This window comes from Oryx dammah, unplaced genomic scaffold (genome assembly GCF_014754425.2).
Source record: "Oryx dammah isolate SB20612 unplaced genomic scaffold, SCBI_Odam_1.1 HiC_scaffold_28, whole genome shotgun sequence".
Taxonomy (NCBI): domain Eukaryota; kingdom Metazoa; phylum Chordata; class Mammalia; order Artiodactyla; family Bovidae; genus Oryx; species Oryx dammah.
Window position 1 is genome coordinate 49,158,436 of NW_024070212.1, and position 23,904 is coordinate 49,182,339.

A 23,904-nucleotide genomic window follows, 5' to 3' on the forward strand; every position below is an offset into this window, starting at 1 on the left:
TCTTAGTTGATGTAATTATCTAGTGAGTTACACACAAAATGTGAAATTGAAACCTTTAAAACCCTAATTACATTTCTGCTCAGAACCCTTGAAAAGCCTCCCATCTTACTTAAGATAAAGGTTCAAGTCCTTACAGTGGCTTCTAAAATCCTAAGATTTGGTTTGTTGTATTTCTCCTCTATAACCATACCTTCATTTGTAACATCACTCCTAATTTAGTAGTCCCCCGTTTATTGTTCCTTGAGCATGCCACTCATGATTCCATTTCAAGACATTTGTATTATTCTCTCAGTACTGTTCTTCCTTCAGTTGTTCCCTTACTTTCAGTATTCTGCTCAAATGTTACCTTACCAAGAGACGTTCTCTGACCTACCTATGAATAAATAGAACGTATCTCCCCAGGATTCCCTGTTGCTTTACTTTGTCTTATTTCCATAGCACTTTGCACCATCTGACATATATTAATTGATTTATCCCACATATTGCCTGGAGAATCCCATAGACAGAGGAGCCTGTCAGGCTACAGGGTGGGTCACGAGAGTCGGGCACTATTAGGGACTAAACCACTGTCTTATCTCCCCCTACTGGAAGGTTCAAACTCCCTGAAAGTAGACTAGTTTGTTCACTGGTGTATGAGAGAGAGAGAAGTATCTGGCTTTAAATGAATATTTGTTGATTGAATTCATGAGTTAGGCAAGTGAGGCAGCTGGTCTCAGTTGTAAGATTTGCCTAATTTCTCATTGATGGTGATAGAATGGGAAGTTAGAATCTTCTGATTCCTAGTCCATTGCTCTTAATATTATATCACTTGGCACTGAAAACAGTGGTTATAGTTGGATAAGTACTTAGTTTAAATGTATTTAGCTTATTTGTTTATCACAGAATATTAATAGATGTTGCTTTTTTTCCTCCTAATGCAGATGCCAGAAGAAGAAGCTTTCTGTGTATTTGTTAAATTAATGCAAGATTATAGACTTCGTGAACTTTTTAAACCAAGTATGGCAGAATTGGGCCTTTGTATGTACCAGTTTGAATGCATGATACAGGTAAAAGTGTGGTGTTAACCAAAAACATACTGCCTTTATATTTTTTGTCATCTTGGTTTGAGTGACAACTAAGCAAATTTAATGTCAAAAGCATTAAAGCAATTGAAAAAAAAAATCACTGTTTTGATTACATGATTATTTGTTGGTCCGTTAACCCACAGTTTAGACTTTACTTCCCAGTTAGGTGCTGTGCCAGGTAGGTCATCTGTAACTTTACTACAATTTTTATGTTCAAATCTTAAACATTTGTGCCAAATATATCATAACCTAGGTGCATGAGTTTCTTTATTATGCTGTGTTGATCACATTATTTTATGTAGATTATGCTCTCCTACAGAAGCCCATGACATTTGGACGCTGATACAATTCATTTCCTTTGAGATGGTCTCTCATCTCTTTCAGTCCTCTCCCCTGCCTTTCCCCTACCTTTCTTTACTGCCTTTCATCTCACTTTTTCTGCTAGCCTGTAATCTTAAAAAAAAATTACTGTTTCTGTCCTTTTATATTGATAATTTAAGATTCATAGTCTTATTGACTGTCTGAGGGTGAAGAGAAGAGAAAGAGAGGAATCAAAACCAAGTAAAAAATACCTTTAAAGTATTTCACCGTTCTAGATTAATTTTTGTATTTATGTAAGTAGATTTGCTATTTTTCCCTGTGATGTAATGGTATAAATATTCTCCATTTACTTACATTTCAATTAGGTAAGCAGAATTTTAGAATATAAGTTAAGGATTCAGCTGGCATAAGAGCCAGTTTCCTGAGAAAAGTCTCCATTTCCCTGGCAGCCTTACCCACAGGAATTTTTAAATCCTTTACCTTTTCTATGTGTGATGAGAAGAAAGGGATATACCAAATGTTTTTGCATTTTAAAGAGAAAGACAAAGTAGGTCTTGATGATTCTTATTTGTCTTTTAAATAATAAGCTTATTTTTATCAACCTTAAACTCCCTTGGTTTATTTTCAGTTAATGTGTCATTTTATGTTTTGAATTACTAGAGTTGCTGAAGTGTCTGTATTTCGGATGAGAAGGGAGCTTAGAATAGGCAATCGGGTATATAGCACCTGAAAGTATTTCAACATAGCATCTTTCCTTTAAAAAATTTTTTTTGGAAATATTATAGTTTATAGAAAAGTAAAGAAAATTATAAAAATTTTACTTATTTATTGTAATTTTTCTTATTAAGAAATCATTAGAAAGTTCCAATTTTTTAAGTTCCAACTCCACATCTTTTTTCCCTTCTTCCTTTTCCAAATAGTAACCACTATCTAAAGTGTCCATTTCTGCCTCTTATTTCTTCCATGTGATTCCTGAATTTTTATGTTTATGTTTGGTAAGGGCTAATTTAGTATGTGTACAATAGTTTGGCTTAAAATACTCAGTTTTATGGTGTTTTAGCTAATTAATTCCTTTCTTCTGTTTAGGAACACCTTCCAGAGCTCTTTGTACATTTTCAGTCTCAGAGTTTTCATACCTCAATGTATGCATCATCATGGTTTCTGACTATCTTCCTTACAACTTTTCCACTACCAATCGCAACAAGGATATTTGATATCTTTATGTCTGAGGTAAGTTAGTAGGCAACTTACCAGACTGAGCAAAGGAATCATTCGGTTAATGAGAGCTAGGCAATGAGGAGAGCAATAAAGGAGACTCATGTGTTCCATGCTAAACTGCTTGCATGGATAATCTCATTTAATCCTATAACATCCGTATGAGTACTGTTCATCTCCTCATTTGATGGATGACAGGTGAAGAAGCTGATACTTAGAGAAGGATTAAGTAGCTTGTGTATGGACACATAACACAAAAGTGCTATAGTAACCAAGATTCAAACATAGGCAGTCAAAATCAGGAGCCCATATTCTTAATCAGACCTGAATTACCTCCTTTTTGATTTAGTGAGAATTAGTGAGGGTTAAAATTTCCTTTACAGTTAATATTGTTGCAATGCATCTGTTACCCAAAGAAGAAGAAGTAATGAGTATAATTTTCTTCTCTCCCATGAACACCTTGCAGATAGTCCTTTTAATTGTCACTGACATGTGGTGGTGATCCTTTGTCTTCTATATTTTGACTGAGAAGGTAGGAAGGTAAGGATAGGTGATCAGTGATAGAGAGCACCTAAGAATGTTATTAATTGTTATTAATTACATCTTGGGAAGATCAATTTATATAACATAGCTAAATTCGGTTAGTCTGGAGCCAGGAAACTATGAATCGTGTACTGATCTATCCTGGTTTGCCTGCCAAGTCTGTCCTTTCCGTAAGTAAAGTTTCTTGGAACACAGCCATCACTGTTTGTTGATGTGATGTCTGTGTCTGCTTTTCAGCTGCAATTCCAGGGTTGATTATTTGTGACACTTATAGGTAGGGCTCCTAAAGCCTAAAACGTTTGTTTTTCAACTCTTTACAGAAAATGTGTGCTCTCCTCTAGTTTAGGTACCTAAGTGTTTACCTTAATATTCTTTTGAGTGATTAGTTGTTGTGGAAGAGTAAGGTAAATTTGACTTTATAATTTGATTCTTCAGGGATTAGAAATAGTGTTTCGGGTAGGATTAGCGCTTCTTCAGATGAATCAGGCTGAACTGATGCAACTCGACATGGAAGGGATGTTACAGGTAAGCCAGGTCATGTTTCTTAAATGTCTTTAGATTTTACTATTTATTAATGAATAATAAATGGCACTAAGTAATTCTTATGTTTTCCTTCTATTGTATCTTAGCACTTTCAGAAGGTCATTCCACATCAGTTTGATGGTGGTCCAGACAAATTAATCCAGGCAGCTTACCAAGTCAAGTATAACTCTAAAAAAATGAAAAAGTAAGTTAAGTATTTTATATTTTGTTTTTTTAGTTAATACTGGTTTGTCAGTGCATTTTAGGAGATTAAATAGAAGCAGCAAAACATTCTATGGTGAGTACAATTTTCCTCCTCATTTTATAGAACTGTAATGTTTTATTTGGTGGTATTAGTTTTAATATGACATAAATTTAATATTGGAATTTCATAGTGCTCTGATGGTGCAGAGGACTATTGTGTATTACTGTTTTTTTGATTGCACTTTTAAAACTCCTTTCCCATTCCACAGTGACTAGAATTAGGAACCTGGTAAGTGTATATAAGAGAGTTTGCTCTTGTTTTAGGAACCGCTTTTATGGTGTGGTCTCTAACATTCTTTTCCTCTCAGTTGACCCCAGTCTGTCACTTAAGTTCAAGATTAGCATAACGAGCAAGATAGTCACGAGGTGTGCATTAAGTTAAAATTTTGTTTATTATGTATTCAGTTCAGTTCAGTCTCTCAGTCGTGTCTAACTCTTTGTGACCCCATGAACCGCAGCATGCCAGGCCTCCCTGTCCATCCCTGTCCACCCAGACCCATGGCCATCGAATTGGTGATGCCATCCATCTCATCCTCTGTCATCCCCTTCTCCTGCCCTCAATCTTCCTCAGCATCAGGATCTTTTCCAGTGAGTCAGTTCTTCGCATCAGGTGGCCAAAGTATTGAAGTTTCAGCTTCAACATCAGTCCTACCAGTGAACACCCAGGGCTGATCTCCTTTAGAATGGACTGGTTGGATCTCCTTGCAGTCCAAAGGACTCTCAAGAGTCTTCTCCAAAACCACAGTTGAAAAGCATCAATTCTTTGGCGCTAAGCTTTCTTTATAGTCCAACTCTCACATCCATACATGACCACTGGAAAAACCAAAGCCTGGACTAGACGGACCTTTGTTGGCAAAGTAATGTCTCTGCTTGTGAATATGCTGTCTAGGTTGGTCGTAACTTTCCTTCCAAGGAGAAAGCGTCTTTTAATTTCATGACAGCAATCACCATCTGCAGTGATTTTGGAGCCCCCCAGAATAAAGTCAGCCACTGTTTCCCCATCTATTTGCCATGAAGTGACGAGACTGGATGCCATGATCTTCGTTTTCTGAATGTTGAGCTTTAAGCCAACTTTTTCACTGTCCTCTTTCACTTTCATCAAGAGGCTCTTTAGTTCTTCTTCACTTTCTGCCATAAGAGTGGTGTCATCTGCATATCTGAGGTTATTGATATTTCTCCCAGCATTCTTGATTCCAACTTGTGCTTCATCCAGCCCAGCGTTTCTCATGATGTACTTACTCTGCATATAAGTTAAATAAGTAGGGTGACAGTATACAGCCTTGACGTACTCCTTTTCCTATTTGGAACCAGTCTGTTGTTCCATGTCCAGTTCTAACTGTTTCTTCCTGACCTGCATATAGGTTTCTCAAGAGGCAGGTCAGGTGGTCTGGTATGCCCATCTCTTTCAGAATTTTCCACAGTTTATTTTGATCCACACAGTCAAAGGCTTTGGCACAGTCAATAAAGCAGAAATAATGTTTTTCTGGAACTCTCTTGGCTTTTTTGATGATCCATCGGATGTTGGCAATTTGATCTCTGGTTCCTCTGCCTTTTCTAAAAACAGCTTGAACATCTGGAAGTTCACGGTCCACATATTGCTGAAGTCTGGCTTGGAGAATTTTAAGCATTACTTTACTAGTGTGTAAGATGAGTGCAATTGTGTGGTAGTTTGAGCATTCTTTGGTATTGCCTTTCTTTGGGATTGGAATGAAAACTGACCTTTTCCAGTCCTGTGCCCACTGCTGCGTTTTCCAAATGTGCTGGCATATTGAGTGCAGCACTTTCACAGCATCATCTTTCAGGATTTTAAATAGCTCAACTGGAATTACTTTCTAGAGAAACTTTGTTTTGTATATATTTCATTAAAGTTCGAGATAAGCAGTCTTGTCTTGTAAAGTTTGATTTCTGAAATAATAATAAAAGTGTTAAGAACAATAGCTCTTATTCTTCTAGCTTTCAGCAGTTAAATAAATCTTAACCTGAGGTCATAATTAGCATTCCTGACACTTGTTATTGTGGTACGAGATGCTTTAAAATGATAGCAGTACTAGCCTCACAGTTCTTAATATCTTTGCTGCTGCACAATGAAATTACATTAACATGTACAATGTACTCCCATAGAGATTCCTACTCCAAAAATATATTAGAATATGAGTAAATATTTTGTTATTAAAATTAGTTAACTCTAATTTGTGAAAACAGATAATCTATATGTTCAACTAGTATTGTTAATAAATTGCCTGTGAAATTACTAATAACCAATTACATCACAGCATCATTTTGAGACATTTTAGACTGAAAAGCTGTTCTGTTCTATAAAACCTTAGGAACCATCTCAGTTTCTGCCTCTTAACCTTAATTTAAAAGTACTTTATTGCTAAAAAATGCTAATCATTTGATCCTTTAGTAAGTTGTAATCTTTTACAGTAGTAACCAAAGATCCCTGATCACAGGTCACCATAACAAATATGCTTCTGTTTTTTTCCTTTTTTTTTTTTTCTTTTATTGGTACTTGCCTTCCTTTTCCATTGCAATATCTACTTCTTACTGCTTATTATGTGTATTCTGGAGAGTAATGTTTTATCACTATTTAAGGATGAGTTTCATCTGTTTCTAATAAGTACCACTCTCATAATATAATGAACTTAGACTTGGACCTGGCTCTGAAAAAGGTTCAAACTTCCTGTACATAGGATGATGGGAGAGCAGGGAAGTAAATAGCTTATTACAGTTAAAGTCTCAGTTCAGTTCAGTCTCTCAGTTCTGTCTGAGTCTTTGCGACCCTATGGACTGCAGTATACCAGGCTTCCCTGTCCATCACCAACTCCCAGAGCTTGCTCAAACTCATGTCCAAACTCATGACTCTCATCCTCTGTCGTCCCCGTCTCCTCCTGCCTTCAGTCTTTCCCAGCATCAGGGTCTTTGTCAATATAACAGGTTATTAATTTGTCATGTAAGAGATGCATAGTCTATGTGTCTTTAAACTGTATATGCAGTGTAGTCCACTGGGGCCCAGGAAAACATTCAGAGCATGGTCAACATTTATATTTATATCATTTATATTTATATAAATTAATTTATATTTATATAAATAAATAGATATTTCCATTTATATTCTTTCCTAACTTATCTGCATGATAATATTCCTGAGTTAGAGGTATTTTTACTGAGTTCAAGCATAGAATAGTCACCACATGACAGGCCAGTTAATCAAGAGTCAAGGAATAGTGCCTTTATTTGGAAAGCCAGTAGACTAAGAAGATGGAGGACTGGTGTCCCAATGAACAATCTTACCTGAGTTAGGATTTAGGCCTGTTTAATGCTAACAGGGGAGTGAGGGTAGCTGGTTGTTGCAGATGTCTTGGTGCTGGAATTCTTTGTTTTTGCAGCAGTCCACAGATCTGGTCACAATGTTCCTATAAACCCCCAACAAGACAAATTTTCTTCATTTTACATCTTTTTATCTCCATATGAATAGAAAAGTGCTGTCCTTTTAATGATCAAGCCTGGGAGGCGCGGAGCCTTGAGAATGGGCTCTCATTTGTATTTCAGGCTCATGTATCTAGGCAACATCTTTGTACAACAGTTCAGAGCCAGAATGATCAAGCACAGGTAACAAAGCACAAAGGTTAGAGCTAAAGGAGTAGATCCAATGTGGAGTCAGGTCTGTTCTTCATTACAGTATCTTTGTGTTCCTTTCTACCTTCCCTTTTACAGTCTGCCTTCTACTCCTTTATGAAAGTAAGGCAAACCTGTCATGCTCCAGTTCTTACTGTGGTACGTTACTCTGGGATATAAAAATATCTGGGGTTCCAAGTCAGAGGGGCAATTTCAGAAAATTTTGCTCCAGAAGGAGTGTGCCCTGAGAGAACAAAGCAAGAAAAGTCAGATGGAGCAGCTTCTTACTTCATCCAGCTAATAGATGCTTGGCAGTACTGCCTTATCTTGCTTACAGTTAGAATTGAAAATTAAAATGGGTGATGATGGAGTTAAGTATTCAGTTCAGTTCAGTTCAGTTGCTCAGTCGTGTCCGACTCTTAGCGACCCCATGAATCGCAGCACACCAGGCCTCCCTGTCCATCACCAACTCCCGGAGTTCACTCAGACTCACATCCATCGAGGCAGTGATGCCATCCAGCCATCTCATCCTCTGTTGTCCCTTCTCCTCCTGCCCCCAATCCTTTGCAGCATCAGAGTCTTTTCCAATGAGTCAACTCTTCGCATGAGGTGGCCAAAGTACTGGAGTTTCAGCTTCAGCATTATTCCCTCCAAAGAAATCCCAGGGCTGATCTCCTTCAGAATGGACTGGTTGGATCTCCTTGCAGTACAAGGGACTCTCAAGAGTCTTCTCCAACACCACAGTTCAAAAGCATCAATTCTTTGGCGCTCAGCTTTCTTCACAGTCCAACTCTCACATCCATACATGACCACTGGAAAAACCATAGCCTTGACTAGACAGACCTTTGTTGGCAAAGTAATGTCTACACTTTTGAATATGCTATCTAGGTTGGCAATAACTTTTCTTCCAAGGAGTAAGTGTCTTTTAATTTCATGGCTGCAGTCACCATCTGCAGTGATTTTGGAGCCCCCCAAAATAAAGTCTGACACTGTTTCCACTGTTTCCCCATCTATTTGCCATGAAGTGATGGGACCGGATGCCATGATCTTTGTTTTCTGAATGTTGAGCTTTAAGCCAACTTTTTCACTCTCCACTTTCACTTTCATCAAGAGGCTTTTTAGTTCCTCTTCACTTTCTGCCATAAGGGTGGTGTCATCCTCATATCTGAGGTTATTGATATTTCTCCTGGCAATCTTGATTCCAACTGTGCTTCTTCCAGCCCAGCGTTTCTCATGATGTACTCTGCATATAAGTTAAATAAGCAGGGTGACAGTATACAGCCTTGACGTACTCCTTTTCCTATTTGGAACCAGTCTGTTGTTCCATGTCCAGTTCTAACTGTTGCTTCCTGACCTGCATATGGGTTTCTCGAGAGGCAGGTCAGGTGGTCTTGTATTCCCATCTCTTTCAGAATTTTCCACAGTTCGTTGTGATCCACACAGTCAAAGGCTTTGGCATAGTCTATAAAGCAGAAATAGATATTTTTCTGGAACTCTCTTGCTTTTTCAATGATCCAGCAGATGTTGGCAATTTGATCTCTGGTTCCTCTGCCTTTTCTAAAACCAGCTTGAATATCTGGAAGTTCACGGTTCGCGTATTGCTAAAGTCTGGCTTGGAGAATTTTGAGCATTACTTTACTAGCATGTGAGATGAGTGCAATTGTGAGGTAGTTTGAGCATCCTTTGGCATTGCATTTCTTAGGGATTGGAATGAAAACTGACCTTTTCCAGTCCTGTGGCCACTGCTGAGTTTTCCAAATGTGCTGGCATATTGAGTGCAGCACTTTCACAGCATCATCTTTCAGGATTTGAAATAGCTTAACTGGAATTCCATCACCTCCACTAGCTTTGTTCATAGTGATGCTTTCTAAGGCCCACTTGACTTCACATTCCAGGATGTCTGGCTCTAGGTGAATGATCACACCATCATGATTATCTTGGTCATGAAGATCTTTTTTGTATAGTTCTTCTGTGTATTCTTGCCACCTCTTCTTAATATCTTCTGCTTCTGTTAGGTCTATCCATTAGAGACTCTTAAAATTTAAAAATAAAATACATTCAAAAATTTTTGTGTATTCTAAGAAAGATGCTTAACAGAAAAGACAATCCACAGAATGGGAGAAAACAATTACAAATCACATATCTGATCAAAGGTTAATATCTATATAGAGAACCGTTACCTATATATTATCTATTTACTCTTATCTATATATTAATATATAGATATATTAATATCTATATACAGAACTCTTAAAACTCCACAGCCAAAGCCAAACAGCTGAATTTAAAAATGGACAGTGGATTTGAATGGACATTTCTCCAAAGAGATATAAGTGGTCAGTAGGCACATAAAATGATGCTCAGTATACGGCATAATATGGGTAAACTATGGAGACATGATACTGAGTGAAATAAACCAGTCACGACAGGACAAATACTGTATATTTCCATTTCTGTGAGATCTTTAGTGTTGTCAGACTCACATACATAGAGCATAAAACGGTTGTTGTCAAGACCTGGTGAGAGGGGACAGTGGAATGTTATTCTTTCACAGGTATAGAGTTTCATTTTTTAAGATGAAAAAAGCTATGGACATGGTGGTGGCGACAGCTTCCCAACCTTCTCTGTGTGTGTGTGTGTGCGAATGCATGCACTCAGTAGTGTCTGACTTTGAGATCGCATGGACTGTAGCTCGCCAGGCTCCTCTGTACATGGGTTTCTCCAGGCAAGAATACTGAAATGGGTTGCTATTTCCTATTCCAGGGGATCTTCCTGACCTAGGGATTGACCCCCCCATCTCTTGTATCTCCTGCATTAGCAGGCGAATTACCACTAGCGCCACTGGGAGAGACCACTGAGTCGAACATTTAAAAATAGTGAAGATGGTAAAATTTGTTATATGTATTTTACCACAATACAAAAGTGTTCTGTGAGCTAAGTGAGATTGAAAGTAAAAGAAAGTGAAAGTGAGATTAAACATAGTAAATAATAGGTTCTTGTCTCTTGAGGGAGAACTTGATTTTTGAAAGCAGCTATAAGTTATGTGGAGCTTGGTTATTATTTGGAGGGTTAAACTTGTGATTAACATTTTTGATTGAGAACAAGATTTAAAAAAAGAAACTTGGTAGTACTAATTTTTGGATGGCCAGTAATTTTTTAAGATAATTTTATGCTTTAATAGTAAAGTTGCAAATATAGTACCTTACATTTGTTTCTCATTTCTTACTGTCTTACAGTCTGTGACAATTTCTTACTCTTTTCTTAGGTTTTCTAACCTTGACACTTCTGATCGAGCTGATCAAATGTAATTTATTTAGAATGTCCTTCAGTTGGGGTTTAATGATTTCTCTTGATTAGACTGAGGATATGTGTACTGGGTAGTATACCACAGAGGTGAGGTGCCTTTCTCAGTACATCTTAACACGGAGTGTGTGATGTTCATATGCATTACTAGTGATGTTAATCTTCATCATTTGGCTCAGATGTTGTCTGCTAAGATCCTATACTATAAATTTTCTGTTTTTTTCCTTTGTAATTACTAAGTATTTTGGGAGAGATACTCTGAGATTGCGTTTAAACTTCTACCCACTGATTTTAGCATCCATTTTTCTTGCCGATGGCAGTTATTTATTGTGGAGCTCTAATGGTGATTTTTATATTTGCCTCATTCTTTCCATGTTTATTAACTGGAATTTTTTTGGTAGGAGCAGTTGTTCCTTTTTTCCCCTTACAGATTTCTTAGTCAAGCTTAGTTAAGATCCAGTTGAATTTTATCAGTGTATTCCAATTTGAGGGGGAAGGATAGGTGGTTCTTTTGTAAGTAAAGGGCTGAATAGAATCTATAAGCTCAGTTCTATGTTTTGTGCTTTATATTTACAGCATTTTGCTTTTTAAAGTTTACTTTTCTGTGGTTCTTATTTTTATCATTATTTTTAAATATGTATCTTATTATTTATTTGGCTGTACCAGGTCTTAGTTGTAACATGTGGGATTGTTGATCTTTGTTGAGGCATGCAGGATCTTTAGTTGTGGTATGTGGGACTTTTTTAGTTGCAGCAATTGAACTTAGCTGTGGGACATGGGATCTAGTCCCCTGACCAGGGATTGCACCCCGGCCCCCTGCAATGGGAGCCTAGAATCGTAGGCACGGGACCACCAAGGAAGCCTCTTTTTTGTTTGTTTGTTTTTGAAGTAATTTTTTGTGTGTGAAAACGCATACAACTATTGAGATGATTTTTCTGATTTCAAATATTGCAAATCATAAGTTAAGGGGAACATAGCAAAATTGTATTTTGTGTTAATATATGGCTTTAAATTTTATAATTTCTGTAACTAAATTGGTATGAAAGCATACCTTTAACTTTCTTTTTCCCCCTCTTTCTTAGGCTTGAAAAGGAATATACTACAATAAAAACTAAAGAAATGGAAGAACAAGTTGAAATTAAAGTAAGTATCTTAGAACTTTTAAAAGTACTGAACATAACTTGATTGAAGTCAGTTATTTGGCAAAATATGTTAGGTAATGTGACATATGTTGATATATTGTAGATTTAATGATGGTGTTTGTATTTATTTATTGATAAATTTACCATCCCACTAGGTTATAGTTAAAAACAGACATTTCGAAAAATAATGTGACTGAAGTGGTTTTCATTCTAATATGGAAGAAAGCAACTTTTCCTTTTTCTGGATTTATTGGCAGGTCATCAGGAGAAAATACTTCTTTGGGGGAAGAATAATTATCATTCCATTTAAGCATGTTTTAAAAAGTTACAGAGAAGATAATCTATAACATGCTGAGACTAAAAGCAGTATAGTATAAGGGAGACCAAATAGAGGAGATTATTGCATTAGAAATAATTTTGGCTGCTTTAGAGAAGCAAAAAGCTTTGACTAATTCAATCTTCCAATCTCTAAGTAAAGGTTATATTTTAATTAGTGTTCAGAGAAACAGGTAGGTTTTCAATCTGAAGGGCATGTAAATTCATATGTGCATCTTATAAATTGTTTGTTTCCCTGTAGGCTAGAAATTGTTTTGGATCCTTTAGCATTGTGTAAGCTGTGTGTTAAGGAAAATTAAATTGGCTCTTATGCTGATATTTCAAGATGGGGATAATGAATAGAAATGTGAGTTAGTGAAGGAACTCAGTGACTGGCTGATCCAATTTCTTACCTTTTATTTTCTCCCTAACTCCTGCAAAAGAAAAAGAAAAAACAAATTTATTAAATGACTCCACTTTAAAAAACAAAAGAAGACACAACTGTATGTTTGAATGTGTCTGATTTTTAACTTGGACCTAACAAGACATTTGATGACCATCTTATTTACAGTTTCACTAGCCATGTATTAATTCAGCCTTGCTACAAAATAAGACTTCATTACTCACATCCTACAGGCAGGCCCTTTTTACTAGGGAATGAGCTCTGCTAAATTGCTACTCTTTCTTACCATAATCCTGCTCAAAAGCCTCCTGGAACACAATTTCTTCTCTCATCAACTCTGTCTCTCTTTCATTTCCATTTCTATCACCTACTTACTACCTGTTGGAAATAGATACTTCTAAATTTTTCAGAGAGAGAAAGAAAATACCCCTGTGGATTTTTTTTTTTTTTTAAAAAGGTCTGTCATCCAACTGCTGCTCTACTATTTGCTTTTCTTTTAGGTTCCATGAGTAAGAGTAATATTAAATCATACCCTCCACTTCAACCTACTGAAAGTAAAAAGTACGCCATCCTGATGACTGGGGCGAGACCATGGGTTATTTGGAACTGCAAATCAAGAATCTGAGGATGGGGAAACCATCCTGTTCATTTCATCATGCTTTGTTGTTGCAAAAAAAAAAAAAACAAACCTCAGTTCTATGAACAATCCTTGCTCTTGAAGTTTTTTTTCTAAGATTAAGTCACATATGTAGGAATATCAAAAGACCTTTTCAAAAAGATCTAGCAGACTTTAGCCTATATTTGCAGTTTTTTTCAAATTTTTATTTTTGGGTAAAAGTAAGAGTTGACATACCTCACAAAATACTTTCAGACATGTTTTAGGCAAAAACAGATGGCTTATAAAGTTGTTTATAGGGAAGAATCTGGCGAAAAAGCATTTAAAAAGTTAGTGGAATGCATTGGGTAAATAAAGTATGCTGATTTAAAAGATAGTTCCTTTTATAAAATCTTGTTTCTACTTAGTTCTTTTTTATTCTTGTACCATTTTCTTTCCGTTCCTCATTCCTCCTACCCCTTAAAGGGCAAAGCCAAAACAATTTTTGTGTAACTGTACTTTAAACTTTGTTTGCACATGTCTGATTTTTAAGTTGGATCTGGCAATTATTCTCAGTCATAATCAGAAGACCACGTTATTTACAGTTAATTAGCCATGTATTCTTGGAGCCATTCCTTATCCACATTCCCTTCCCCTCCCATAAGTCCCTTTTACAAGGGAATTAATTGTGTTAAACTAGTACTTTCTTGCTTTGGTTCTTAAAAGCCTTTGGGAGATAATTTTATATTGTTCTTTTCACAAATAGTATGATCATAATTATGTGATTTCCCCCCCCATTTTATTGCAGTTTGTAGATATTGTATTTTTTTGTTGTTTATTTTAAATTGGAGGATAATTGTTTTACAAGGTTGTATTGATTTCTGCTGTACAGCAACATGAATCAGCCATAAGCAACCATATGTTTCCTCCCTGGTGAGGCTCCGCCCACCCATCTATCCCTCTAAGTTGTTATAGAGCTCTTGGTTGAGCTCCCTCATGTTAATACAGCAGCTTCCCACTAGCTCTCTGTTTTACACAATGTAATGTATGTGTTTCAGTGCCACTCTTTGAACTTGCCCCACTCTCTCCTTCCCCCACTGTCCACAAGTCTGTTCTCTGTCTGTGTCACCATTGTTGCCCTGCAAATAGGTTCATCAGTACCATCTTTCTAGATGCCATATATATGTGTTAATATACGATATTTGTTTTTCTCTTTCTGACTTCACTCTGTATAAAAGGCTCTAGGTTCATCCACATCAGTTCAGCTGACTCAAATTTGTTCCTTTTTATGGCCGAGTAATATTCCATTGTGTATATGTACCACAACTTTTTTTATTCATTCATCTGCCAGTGGACCCATAGGTTGCTTCCATATCCTGGCTATTGTAAATGTTAATCTCCAAAATACACAAGCAACTCGTTGCAGCCCAATATTTGAAAAGGAAAAAAATCCAGTCAAAAAATAGGCTGCAGACCTAAACAGACATTTTTTCAAAGAAAACATATAAATGGCCCAACAAACACATGAAAAGATGCTCAACATGGCTCGTTATTAGAGAAATGCAAATAAAAACTACAATGAGGTATCATCCCACACTGGTCAGAAGTGCCATCATCAAAAAATTTGCGAACAGTAAATGCTGAAGAGGATGTGGAGTAAAGGAAACCCTCTTGCACCATTGATGGGAATGTAAATTGATATAGCCACTGTGGACAGCATAGAGGGTCCTTAAAAAACTAGGAATAAAACCACAGTATTACCCACATCTAGGCATATACTGAGAAAACCATAATTCATAAGCACCCGTGTACCCCAGTGTTCATCCAGCACTATTTACAATAGCCAGGACATGGAAGCAGCTTTGAGGTCTGTCAGCAGATGGATGGATAAAGAAGTTGTGATGATATTTTGATATAGAAGTAAAAGATCATTCTTTGATGTTGTGACATGTGTTTAAGGTTTGACCTTCAGGTCAATAACTTATGCTAAGAATTCCATCTGTCAGCTTCTTGATCAAGAAAGTGACTTTCAAGTATTTTCCATTCTTTCTCTGAAAGTGTTATAGGAAGATTTTGTTAATAACGATTTCATACGGTGAATGTTACATTTTACTGTGTGAAATTTTTTGTTAATAGAAACACCTTTGTCAGTATCTTCTTCCAATCTCTCGATGTTCTACCTGAGGGGGAGGAGGTAAGAAATACTAAAATTCTAGCTTATTTAGGGGTAAACCACATATCTTTAAAAAAGAAGAGCCTTTATCCCCTGCTCTATTTAAGATAGACATATAAATTTATGTTTAAATTTGTGCTTTGGGGCATAGAGATTTAAGTCCTGTGGAGAGGAGTTAGAAATTCTGACTGGTTATTAGTCAGATTTGGATATTTTTTACTTCAAAAATTATGAGATATTCCAGATATGCTGAAAACTAGAGCATATATATAAAATATATTTTTATACATATATAAAACATCTGTTTTCACTGCCTGACATAAATAATACAGACATGACAAGTGTTATTTAAGTCATTCAGGAGTTATATTAAACAATCAATATAAAGTACTAGTATTTGCACATTTATTCAACACTTATTATCTTTGGTAACCTTCTGAAGCGATTGTTCATCTTTCTGTGAAGAAATCAAGGTTCAGGAAGCTCAAATTAATATGCTAGTGGTTATATTGATAGAGGGCTTCCCTGGTGGCTTAGATGGTAAAGAAGCCACATGCAATGCAGGAAACCTGAGTTCAATCCCTGGGTTGGAACGATTGCCTGGAGAAGGAAATGGCAACCCTCTCCAGTGTTCTTGCCTGGAGAAACCCATGAACACAGGAGCCTGGAGGGCTACAGTCCATGGGGTCTCAAAGAGTGGGACATGACTGAGTGACTAAGCACACAAGGACATATTGATAGAAGATTGTCAAGGGTTAGAACTCTGATTTGGGTTAGTGTTAGATTCATACATGTTCTTAAGTGTATACATTGTGCTACTTGCCAAGAGAAACTTTAATGTATTGTTATCTAAAAAGGACTTGTATGCCAGTTTTTCTGTGGCTTTACAAGCTTTTCATTAAAAAATGAATAGCTACTGAATAAAATCCAGTGGGGAAATAAGAGCATAATTTATTGAAGAAATCATTCATTTAACGGATATCTACAGTGCCTGCTGCATGCCCAAACACTGTTCTAGGCATTAGAGATGTGTTTATGAAACAGACCAATTCCTTCCCTCGTGATGCTTGTATTCTAGTGTGGAAAATATCCAATAGGTAAAATGTACAGTATTTTAGATGGTGCTAAGTGTAAAACAGAGGGGGAAAAATCTTAAGGAAGGGCAAATAAACTGATGGTGTTTGGATTAAAAATTTAGAGTAATTGACCACTTTCCTTTGAATAAAGACCTGAAGGAAGTGAGGGAGCTAGATATATAAGGAGAGCTGAGTCTGGTCAGGAGAGTGCTGATGAGGAGTAGTGATAGGATGGCATGAAAATGAAGGAAGGAATAAGACATAAGATGCTGCACGTTACAAATAATATAGAGAGTTGCTGAACATATATGAAGACTTTAGCTTTTCCTCTGGTGAGCCGTCAAGAGTTTTCAGTAGAGAATGACAAGGTATGACTTAAGTTTTCAGTAGGTCTTCTAGTTGCTGTGTTGAGAGTATATTGCAGAGGGTAGGCACAGAATCAAGAGAAATAAGTAGAAAGCTGTTAAAGTAATGCAGGCAAGAGGAGGTGGTGGCTTGGACTGAGGTGTTAATGATTGGATGGTATAACTGATGTGGAGGTGTCAGAGGGACAAGAAGCAAGGACTTTGTCCTGAGCAATTAGGAAAATGCAGTTCCCAGTGGCTGTATCCAGAAGGAATATCAAGAGCTCCAGTTTTGGCTCTATTAAGTATGAGATACCTAGGAGCTGTTCAGGTAGCTCCTTAAAATATTCAAAGTTGGAGTTACGAGAGCACAGGCTGGAAATACAAATCTGACAGCTATTGACACGATTATATTAGTATTAAAAGCCATGAGAGTAGATGAGATTAACTGGGGAATGGATGTAGATAGAAGACTTCAAGAATTAAGCCTGAGAGCATGTCAACATTTAAAAGCTGGGAAGACCAAGAACTAATCAGTAAAGCACAAGGAAATGTAACACCTAGAAGTGGAGAGACAAAAAAAAAAATTGTTTCACCGAGAGTCGTTTACTGTGTCAAATGCTAAAGAAAGATTTTGTGCGATGAGGATGACAAGATAATGATTGAGTTTATCAACATGGAAATAGATTAGTAAAAGTTTTGGAAACTAAAGCTTGACTAGAATGAACTAGAAAAAAATGGAGTTAGAGAGTATAGGTATTTTTCAGGAAATTTGCTATAAGGAAGAAAGAAATGGAACAGGATGCTTAGGGTAGTGATTTTGAAGAGATTTTAAATTTGTTTTTCCTTCCTTTTTTGTTAAGATGGAATAATTAAATAGGAAACATTCATGATGTATGATTGTCAGGATAATTGCTGGAATGAGCAGGATTATGAGGTTTAGGCCCGAGGTGGAAGACTCCTGGTCTGCTGTATAGACCAGTTCAGTTCAGTCGCTTAGTTGTGTCTAACTCTTTGCGACCCCATGGACTGTAGCACACCAGGCTTCCCTGTCCATCACCAACTCCTGGAGCCTGCTCAAACTCATGTCCATTGAGTTGGTGATGCCATCCAACCATCTCATCCTCTGTCTTACCCTTCTCCTCCTGCCTTCAATCTTTCCCAGCATCAGGGTCTTTTCCAATGAGTCAGTTCTTTGCATCAGGTGGCCAAAGTATTGGAGTTTCAGATTCAGCATCAGGCCTTCCAGTGAATACTCAAGATTGATCTCTTTTAGGATGGACTGGTTGGATTTCCTTGCAGTCCAAGGGACTCTCAAGAGTCTTCTCCAAAACCACAGTTCAAAAGCATCAATTCTTTGGCACTCAGCTTTCTTTATAGTCCAACTCTCACATCCATACATGCTGCTGCTGCTGTCGCTTCAGTTATGTCCGACTCTGTGCAACCCCATGGTCTGCAGCCTACCAGGCTCCTCCATCCATGGGATTTTCCAGGCAAGAGCACTGGAGTAGGGTGCCATTGCCTTCTCTGATCCATACATGACTACTGCAAAAACCATAGCTTTGACTAGATGGATCTTTGTTGGCAAAGTAATGTCTCTGCTTTCTAACATGCTATCTAGGTTGGTCATAGCTTTTCTTCCAAGGAGCAAGCATCTTTTAATTTCATGGCTGCAGTCACCATCTACAGTGATTTTGGAGCCCCCAAAATAAAGTCTGTCACCATTTACATTGCTTCCTCATCTGTTTGCCATGAAGTGATGGGACCAGATGCCATGATCTTAGTTTTCTGAATGTTGAGTTTTAAGCCAACTTTTTTCACTCTCCTCTTTCACTTTCATAAAGAGGCTCCTTAGTTCTTCACTTTCTGCCCTAAGGGTGGTGTCATATGCATATTGAGGTTATTGATATTTCTCCTGGAGGTCTTGATTCCAGCCTGTGCTTCATCCAGCCTGGCATTTTGCATGATGTACTCTACATGTAAGTTAAATAAACAGGGTGACAGTATACAGCCTTGACGCACTCCTTTCCCAATTTGGAACCAGTCTGTTGTTCCATGTATGGTTCTAACTGTTGCTTCTTGACCTGCATACAGATTTCTCAGGAGGCAGGTCAGGTGGTCTGATATTCCAATCTCTTGAAGAATCTCCCACAGTTTGTTGTGATCTACGCAGTCAAAGGCTTAGTGGCATGTTCAATAAAGCAAGTAGATGTTTTTCTGGAGTTCTCTTGCTTTTTCAGGGATCCAACAGATCTTGGCAATTTGTTCTGTGGTTCCTCTGCCTTTTCTAAATCCAGCTTGAACATCTGGAAGTTCACGGTTCACATACTGTTGAAGCCTGGCTTGGAGAATTTTGAGCATTATTTTGCTAGTACATGAGATGAGTGCAGTTGTGTGGTAGTTTGAGCATTCTTTGGCATTGCCTTTCTTTGAGATTGGAATGAAAGCTGACCTTTTCCAGTCCTGTGCCCACTGCTGAGTTTTCCAATTTTGCTGGCATATTGAGTGCAGCATTTTCACAGCATCATCTTTTAGGATTTGAAATAGCTCAACTAGAATTCCATCACCTCCACTAGCTTTGTTCGTAGTGATGCTTCCCATCACCCACTTGACTTCACATTCCAGGATGTCTGGCTCTCGGTGAGTGATCACACCATCGTGATTATCTGGGTTGTGAAGATATTTTTTGTACAGTTCTTCTGTGTATTTTTGCCACTTCTTCTTCATATTTTCTGCTTCTGTTAGGTCCATGCTGTTTCTGTCCTTTATTATGCCCATTTTGCATGAAATGTTCCCTTGGTATCTCTGATTTTCTTGAAGAGATCTCTAGTCTTTCCCATTCTATTGTTTTCCTCTATTTCTTTGCATTGATCGCTGAGGAAGGCTTTCTTATCTCTCCTTGCTATTCTTTGGAACTCTGCATTCAAGTATGTATATCTTTTCTTTTCTCCTTTACCTTTTACCTCTCTTCTTTTTACGGCTACTTGTAAGGCCTCCTCAGACAACCATTTTGCCTTTCTTTTTCTTGGGGATGGTCTTAATCCCTGTCCCTGTACAATGCCATGAACCTCTGTCCATAGTTCTTCAGGCACTCTGTCTATCAGATCTAATCCCTTGAATCTATTTAGTCACTTCCAGTGTATAATCGTAAGATACTATGTAGATAATTAGTCCACAAAAAGAAGAGAAAATGTAAAATATATGGGCAAAAAAAGTAGTAAGGTGTCAGATGTGGTTGTGGGATGTAGTGAAGTTCTATTTTGATTGTTTTACTTTTTTCAGGAACTCAGAAACAAGATTATCATCTGATAGTGACAGTAGGGTGAGAAGAGTTGCTTTTGAAGAGAGGAAAGTATGAAATAGTGATCTAAGAGGGTAGGAGAAAGAGTGGACTAAGGACACATTATTATTGCTAGGATGCATTGAGTCCAACTGAATTTAGTGATTATTAATTCAAATAAACTTCATGATCTTATTTTTCTTCGATTGTATTTACTGTGTGAGACTCAGAATTGTTAGTGTGTTTTCATCCAGAGTGGTGGTTTCCCAGGTAAGTATGCTGACTACTAAAGGAGAGAAGGGATAGGGGAAATAAAAGCAGGGGAGAGTCTGCAGTGATTGGAAATTGAACTTTGGGAAGAAAGGATATTAGGGAATGAGAGACAGTGAAAACTTGGTAGGATCAATGGCTTATCCCAACTAAACACATTATTATTGTATTTGGGTTATTTCATAAAATAAGTAAGCTGGAAAGAATAGAGTAAGTTGTTTGAAACTAATATTCCTTGATTTGGGGTATTTAGGTTGTTTTCATCATTAAAAAATAATGCATATACTTTCCATCTGTGTATATAAAGTTTTGTGGTACCTTGTATTTCCATTGTTGTTATTTAGTAGTTAAATCATGTTTGACTCTTTTGCGACCCCATGGATTGTAGCCCACCAGACCTCTGTCCATGGAGTTCTCCAGGCAAGAGTAGTGAAGTGGATTGCCATTTCCTTCTGCAAGGGGTCTTCCCGACCCAGGGATTGAACCCATGTCTCCTTCTTAGCAGTCAGATTCTTTACCACTGAGCCACTGGGGAAACCTTTAAAAGCTGTATTTACTAAAATACTGTCAAGGTAACCCTGAAACAGTCTTTAATAACTCAAAAAGACTATTATATATTTTCCATCTCCTCAGGAAGTGGATATCACACAAATGAGGAATTGATAATTTATTGATGATAAAAAGTGATATTTGTATAGCTGCTATAGGGGAACATATTTGTGTAGGGGAAAATGAATTTAGGATTTATAGCAAATTTTCAGAAAATTTAAATGGTGTGGGAAGGGAAATCAAAGTGAGTGTTTTTAGTTTTAAATTTTATTATTTTTTAATCATTTCAAGTGTAATATTAACTATTCTCTTGTCTGGTTGAGCTCTACTTCCTAAGTCTTTTAGAATAAACAAAATGCTACTTTTTTTTCAAGAAATATGTTGAGAAGATACTGAGACTGTTTATTTCTTTAGCTTTCCAGACTTTAGCAGCATTTAATAGTTGTTTATTTGTGTAGACCATTTTACTATGTGTACTATGAGTAGCCAAGAAGTATTTTATTCTCTTTCAACTATTTTGTAGTCTGAGATCACATATTAGGTAATATCGATTCATATCACCTGAATATATTCTAGTGAATAGAGCAAGAAAATTTAATTTTCAAAGTTCTTTGTAATAACTCTAAGATATATTCCACTTTATGGTCTACCTCATAAGAGAACAGTAATTCATAGTCTTTTGTTTTCTTGTGAGATTTTATATGTTCTGTGCTCAGTCGCTCAGTTGTGTCCTACTCTTTGTGGCCCCATGGACCATAGGCTGCCCGTGGGGTTTCCCAGGCAAGAATACTAGAGTGGGGTGCCATTTTAGTCCTTACTGACAAAATAACGGATTGAATCATAGAACAATTTTCTGAGGAAGACATTTTTAGCAGGAAGTTAGAGAAAAGTAGGGTTGAAAGAAAGTTAGATTGCACTCTAGAGCAAATTGGTACAGAAAGGTAAGAGGGAGTTTGAAATTACAGTGATGGTAGAATGAAGGGATGACTTATATTGGTAGACTATACAAAAAGGAGATGATTTTTTTTAATGTAGAGTGATTTTTTTTGTATATCTGACTTACAATGGTGTGTTAATTTTTGCTGTATGGCAAAGTGATTCAGTTACATGCATATATATATTCTTTATCATATTATTTTCTGTTGCATTGTCACGGGATATTAACTACCATCCTCTCTGCTATACAGAAGGACCTTGTTGTTTATCCATCCTGTATATAGTAGTTTGCATCTGCTAGTCCCAAACTCCCAGTCCATCCCTTCCCCATCCTCAGTCTCCCCCTTAGCAACCACAAGTCTGTTCTCTATGTCTGTGTGTCTGTTTTTGTTTCATGGATATGTTCATTAGTGTCGTATTTTAGATTCCACTTATAAGTGATACCATATGGTATTTGTGTTGCTCATTCTGCCTTACTTCGCATAGTATGACCATCCTTGTTGTTGCAAGTGGCATTTTGTCATTCTTTTTATGCCTACTGAGTAATATTCCATTGTGTATGTATATTATGTCTTCTTTATCCATTCATCTATTGGTGAAGATCTAGGTTGTTTCCATGTCTTGGCTATTGTAAATACTGCTGCTGTGAACATAGTGGTGCATATATCTTTTTGAATTACAGTTTTGTCTTGGTATATATGGGGATTCCCAGGTGGTGCAGTGATAGAGAATCCACCCGCCAGTGCAGGAGATGCAAGAGATGTGGGTTCGATTCCTGGGTTGGGAAGATCCTCTGGATAGCAAATGGTAAACCACTTCAGTATTCTTGCCTGGAAAATGCCATGGACAAAGAAATGTGGCGGGCTACAGACCATGGGGTCACAAAGAATTGGACATAGCTGAACAACTGAGCACACACGCTTGATATGTATGCCCAGGAGTGGGATTGCAGGATCAAATGGCAACTCAAGTTTTAATTTTTTGAGAACCTCCATATTGTTTTCCATAGTGACTGCACCAATTTATAGGATGTTAGATTTAATACTTAATAGCAGTAATTTGACAGAGTTCTGAGAGTTGGGCATTGAATAATTAGATGCAGAGTTTTTTTTTAAATCAGGTTTTACTTTTATCTGTAGGAAAATGCTAGTAATTAAGTTTGATGCAACTCATCATAAATAATTCATTTGATGAAAACAACTCATTATATTTTCAGAGTAGAAATTTGCAAGTTTGCATGTACAGCACTTCATAATTGGAAGCTGATCTAGTTTTAAACTGACAATTTGATATTATCCTATTAATATACATTTTTCAGGTTTCTTATTTATTTAATAGTAGACAGTTGACTATTATTTATGTTGTCTTTGTAGGAGATAAATGAGTTAGAATCTTTTCTATCTAATGGGGATGTTAAGACATACAAGAAAATACTGGGAATTACCTGGCAGGCCAGTGGTTAGGACTCTGTGCTTTCAGTGCTGAGGACCTGGGTTCAGTCCCTTGTCGAGGAACTAAGATCCTGAAGCTGCAAGGTGAGGCCAAAAAAAAAAAAAAGTAAATACTGATTATGAGTCTTTTTGCTGGGTACAGAAAAGAAAGATTATTTCTGTATGTACTCTAGCTTATATTTAAAATTCAAACATAGGCAGAACGATAAATATGGTCATTTCTTTTTCCATGCATTTCTTACTCTGAGCCTTTAAGAATTTCACAGATGATAATGCAGCCATTTCTTAGACTCTTTTCCAGTTTATTAAAGGTAGTACATTTTATGAACTATGATTTAGGTGTCATTTTTCCTTCTCAGGAATGTTTGCAAACAAACCTTTGTTTTTTTTCTGCAGAGGTTACGAACAGAAAATAGACTTTTAAAACAACGCATTGAAACATTAGAAAAAGTAAGTAAATTGCTACTTCTTTAAACATTTGTTGAATTCACAATAACTTTTCTATTTTAAATAAAGGCTC

At 37.0% G+C, this 23,904-nt stretch overlaps 1 protein-coding gene across 9 annotated transcripts in view; it reads left to right on the forward strand.

The window, feature by feature from the left end:
• Window positions 1-23,904, forward strand: part of EVI5 (ecotropic viral integration site 5) — a 226,152-nt gene that overhangs the window by 88,518 nt on the left and 113,730 nt on the right. For all 9 annotated transcript variants that reach the window (XM_040232310.1, XM_040232305.1, XM_040232306.1 and 6 more), the window contains exons 6-11: window positions 921-1,046; window positions 2,472-2,615; window positions 3,579-3,668; window positions 3,773-3,870; window positions 11,933-11,993; window positions 23,781-23,834. In XM_040232310.1, coding sequence (XP_040088244.1) covers window positions 921-1,046; window positions 2,472-2,615; window positions 3,579-3,668; window positions 3,773-3,870; window positions 11,933-11,993; window positions 23,781-23,834 — 573 coding nt within the window. The remainder of the gene's footprint in view (window positions 1-920; window positions 1,047-2,471; window positions 2,616-3,578; window positions 3,669-3,772; window positions 3,871-11,932; window positions 11,994-23,780; window positions 23,835-23,904) is intronic.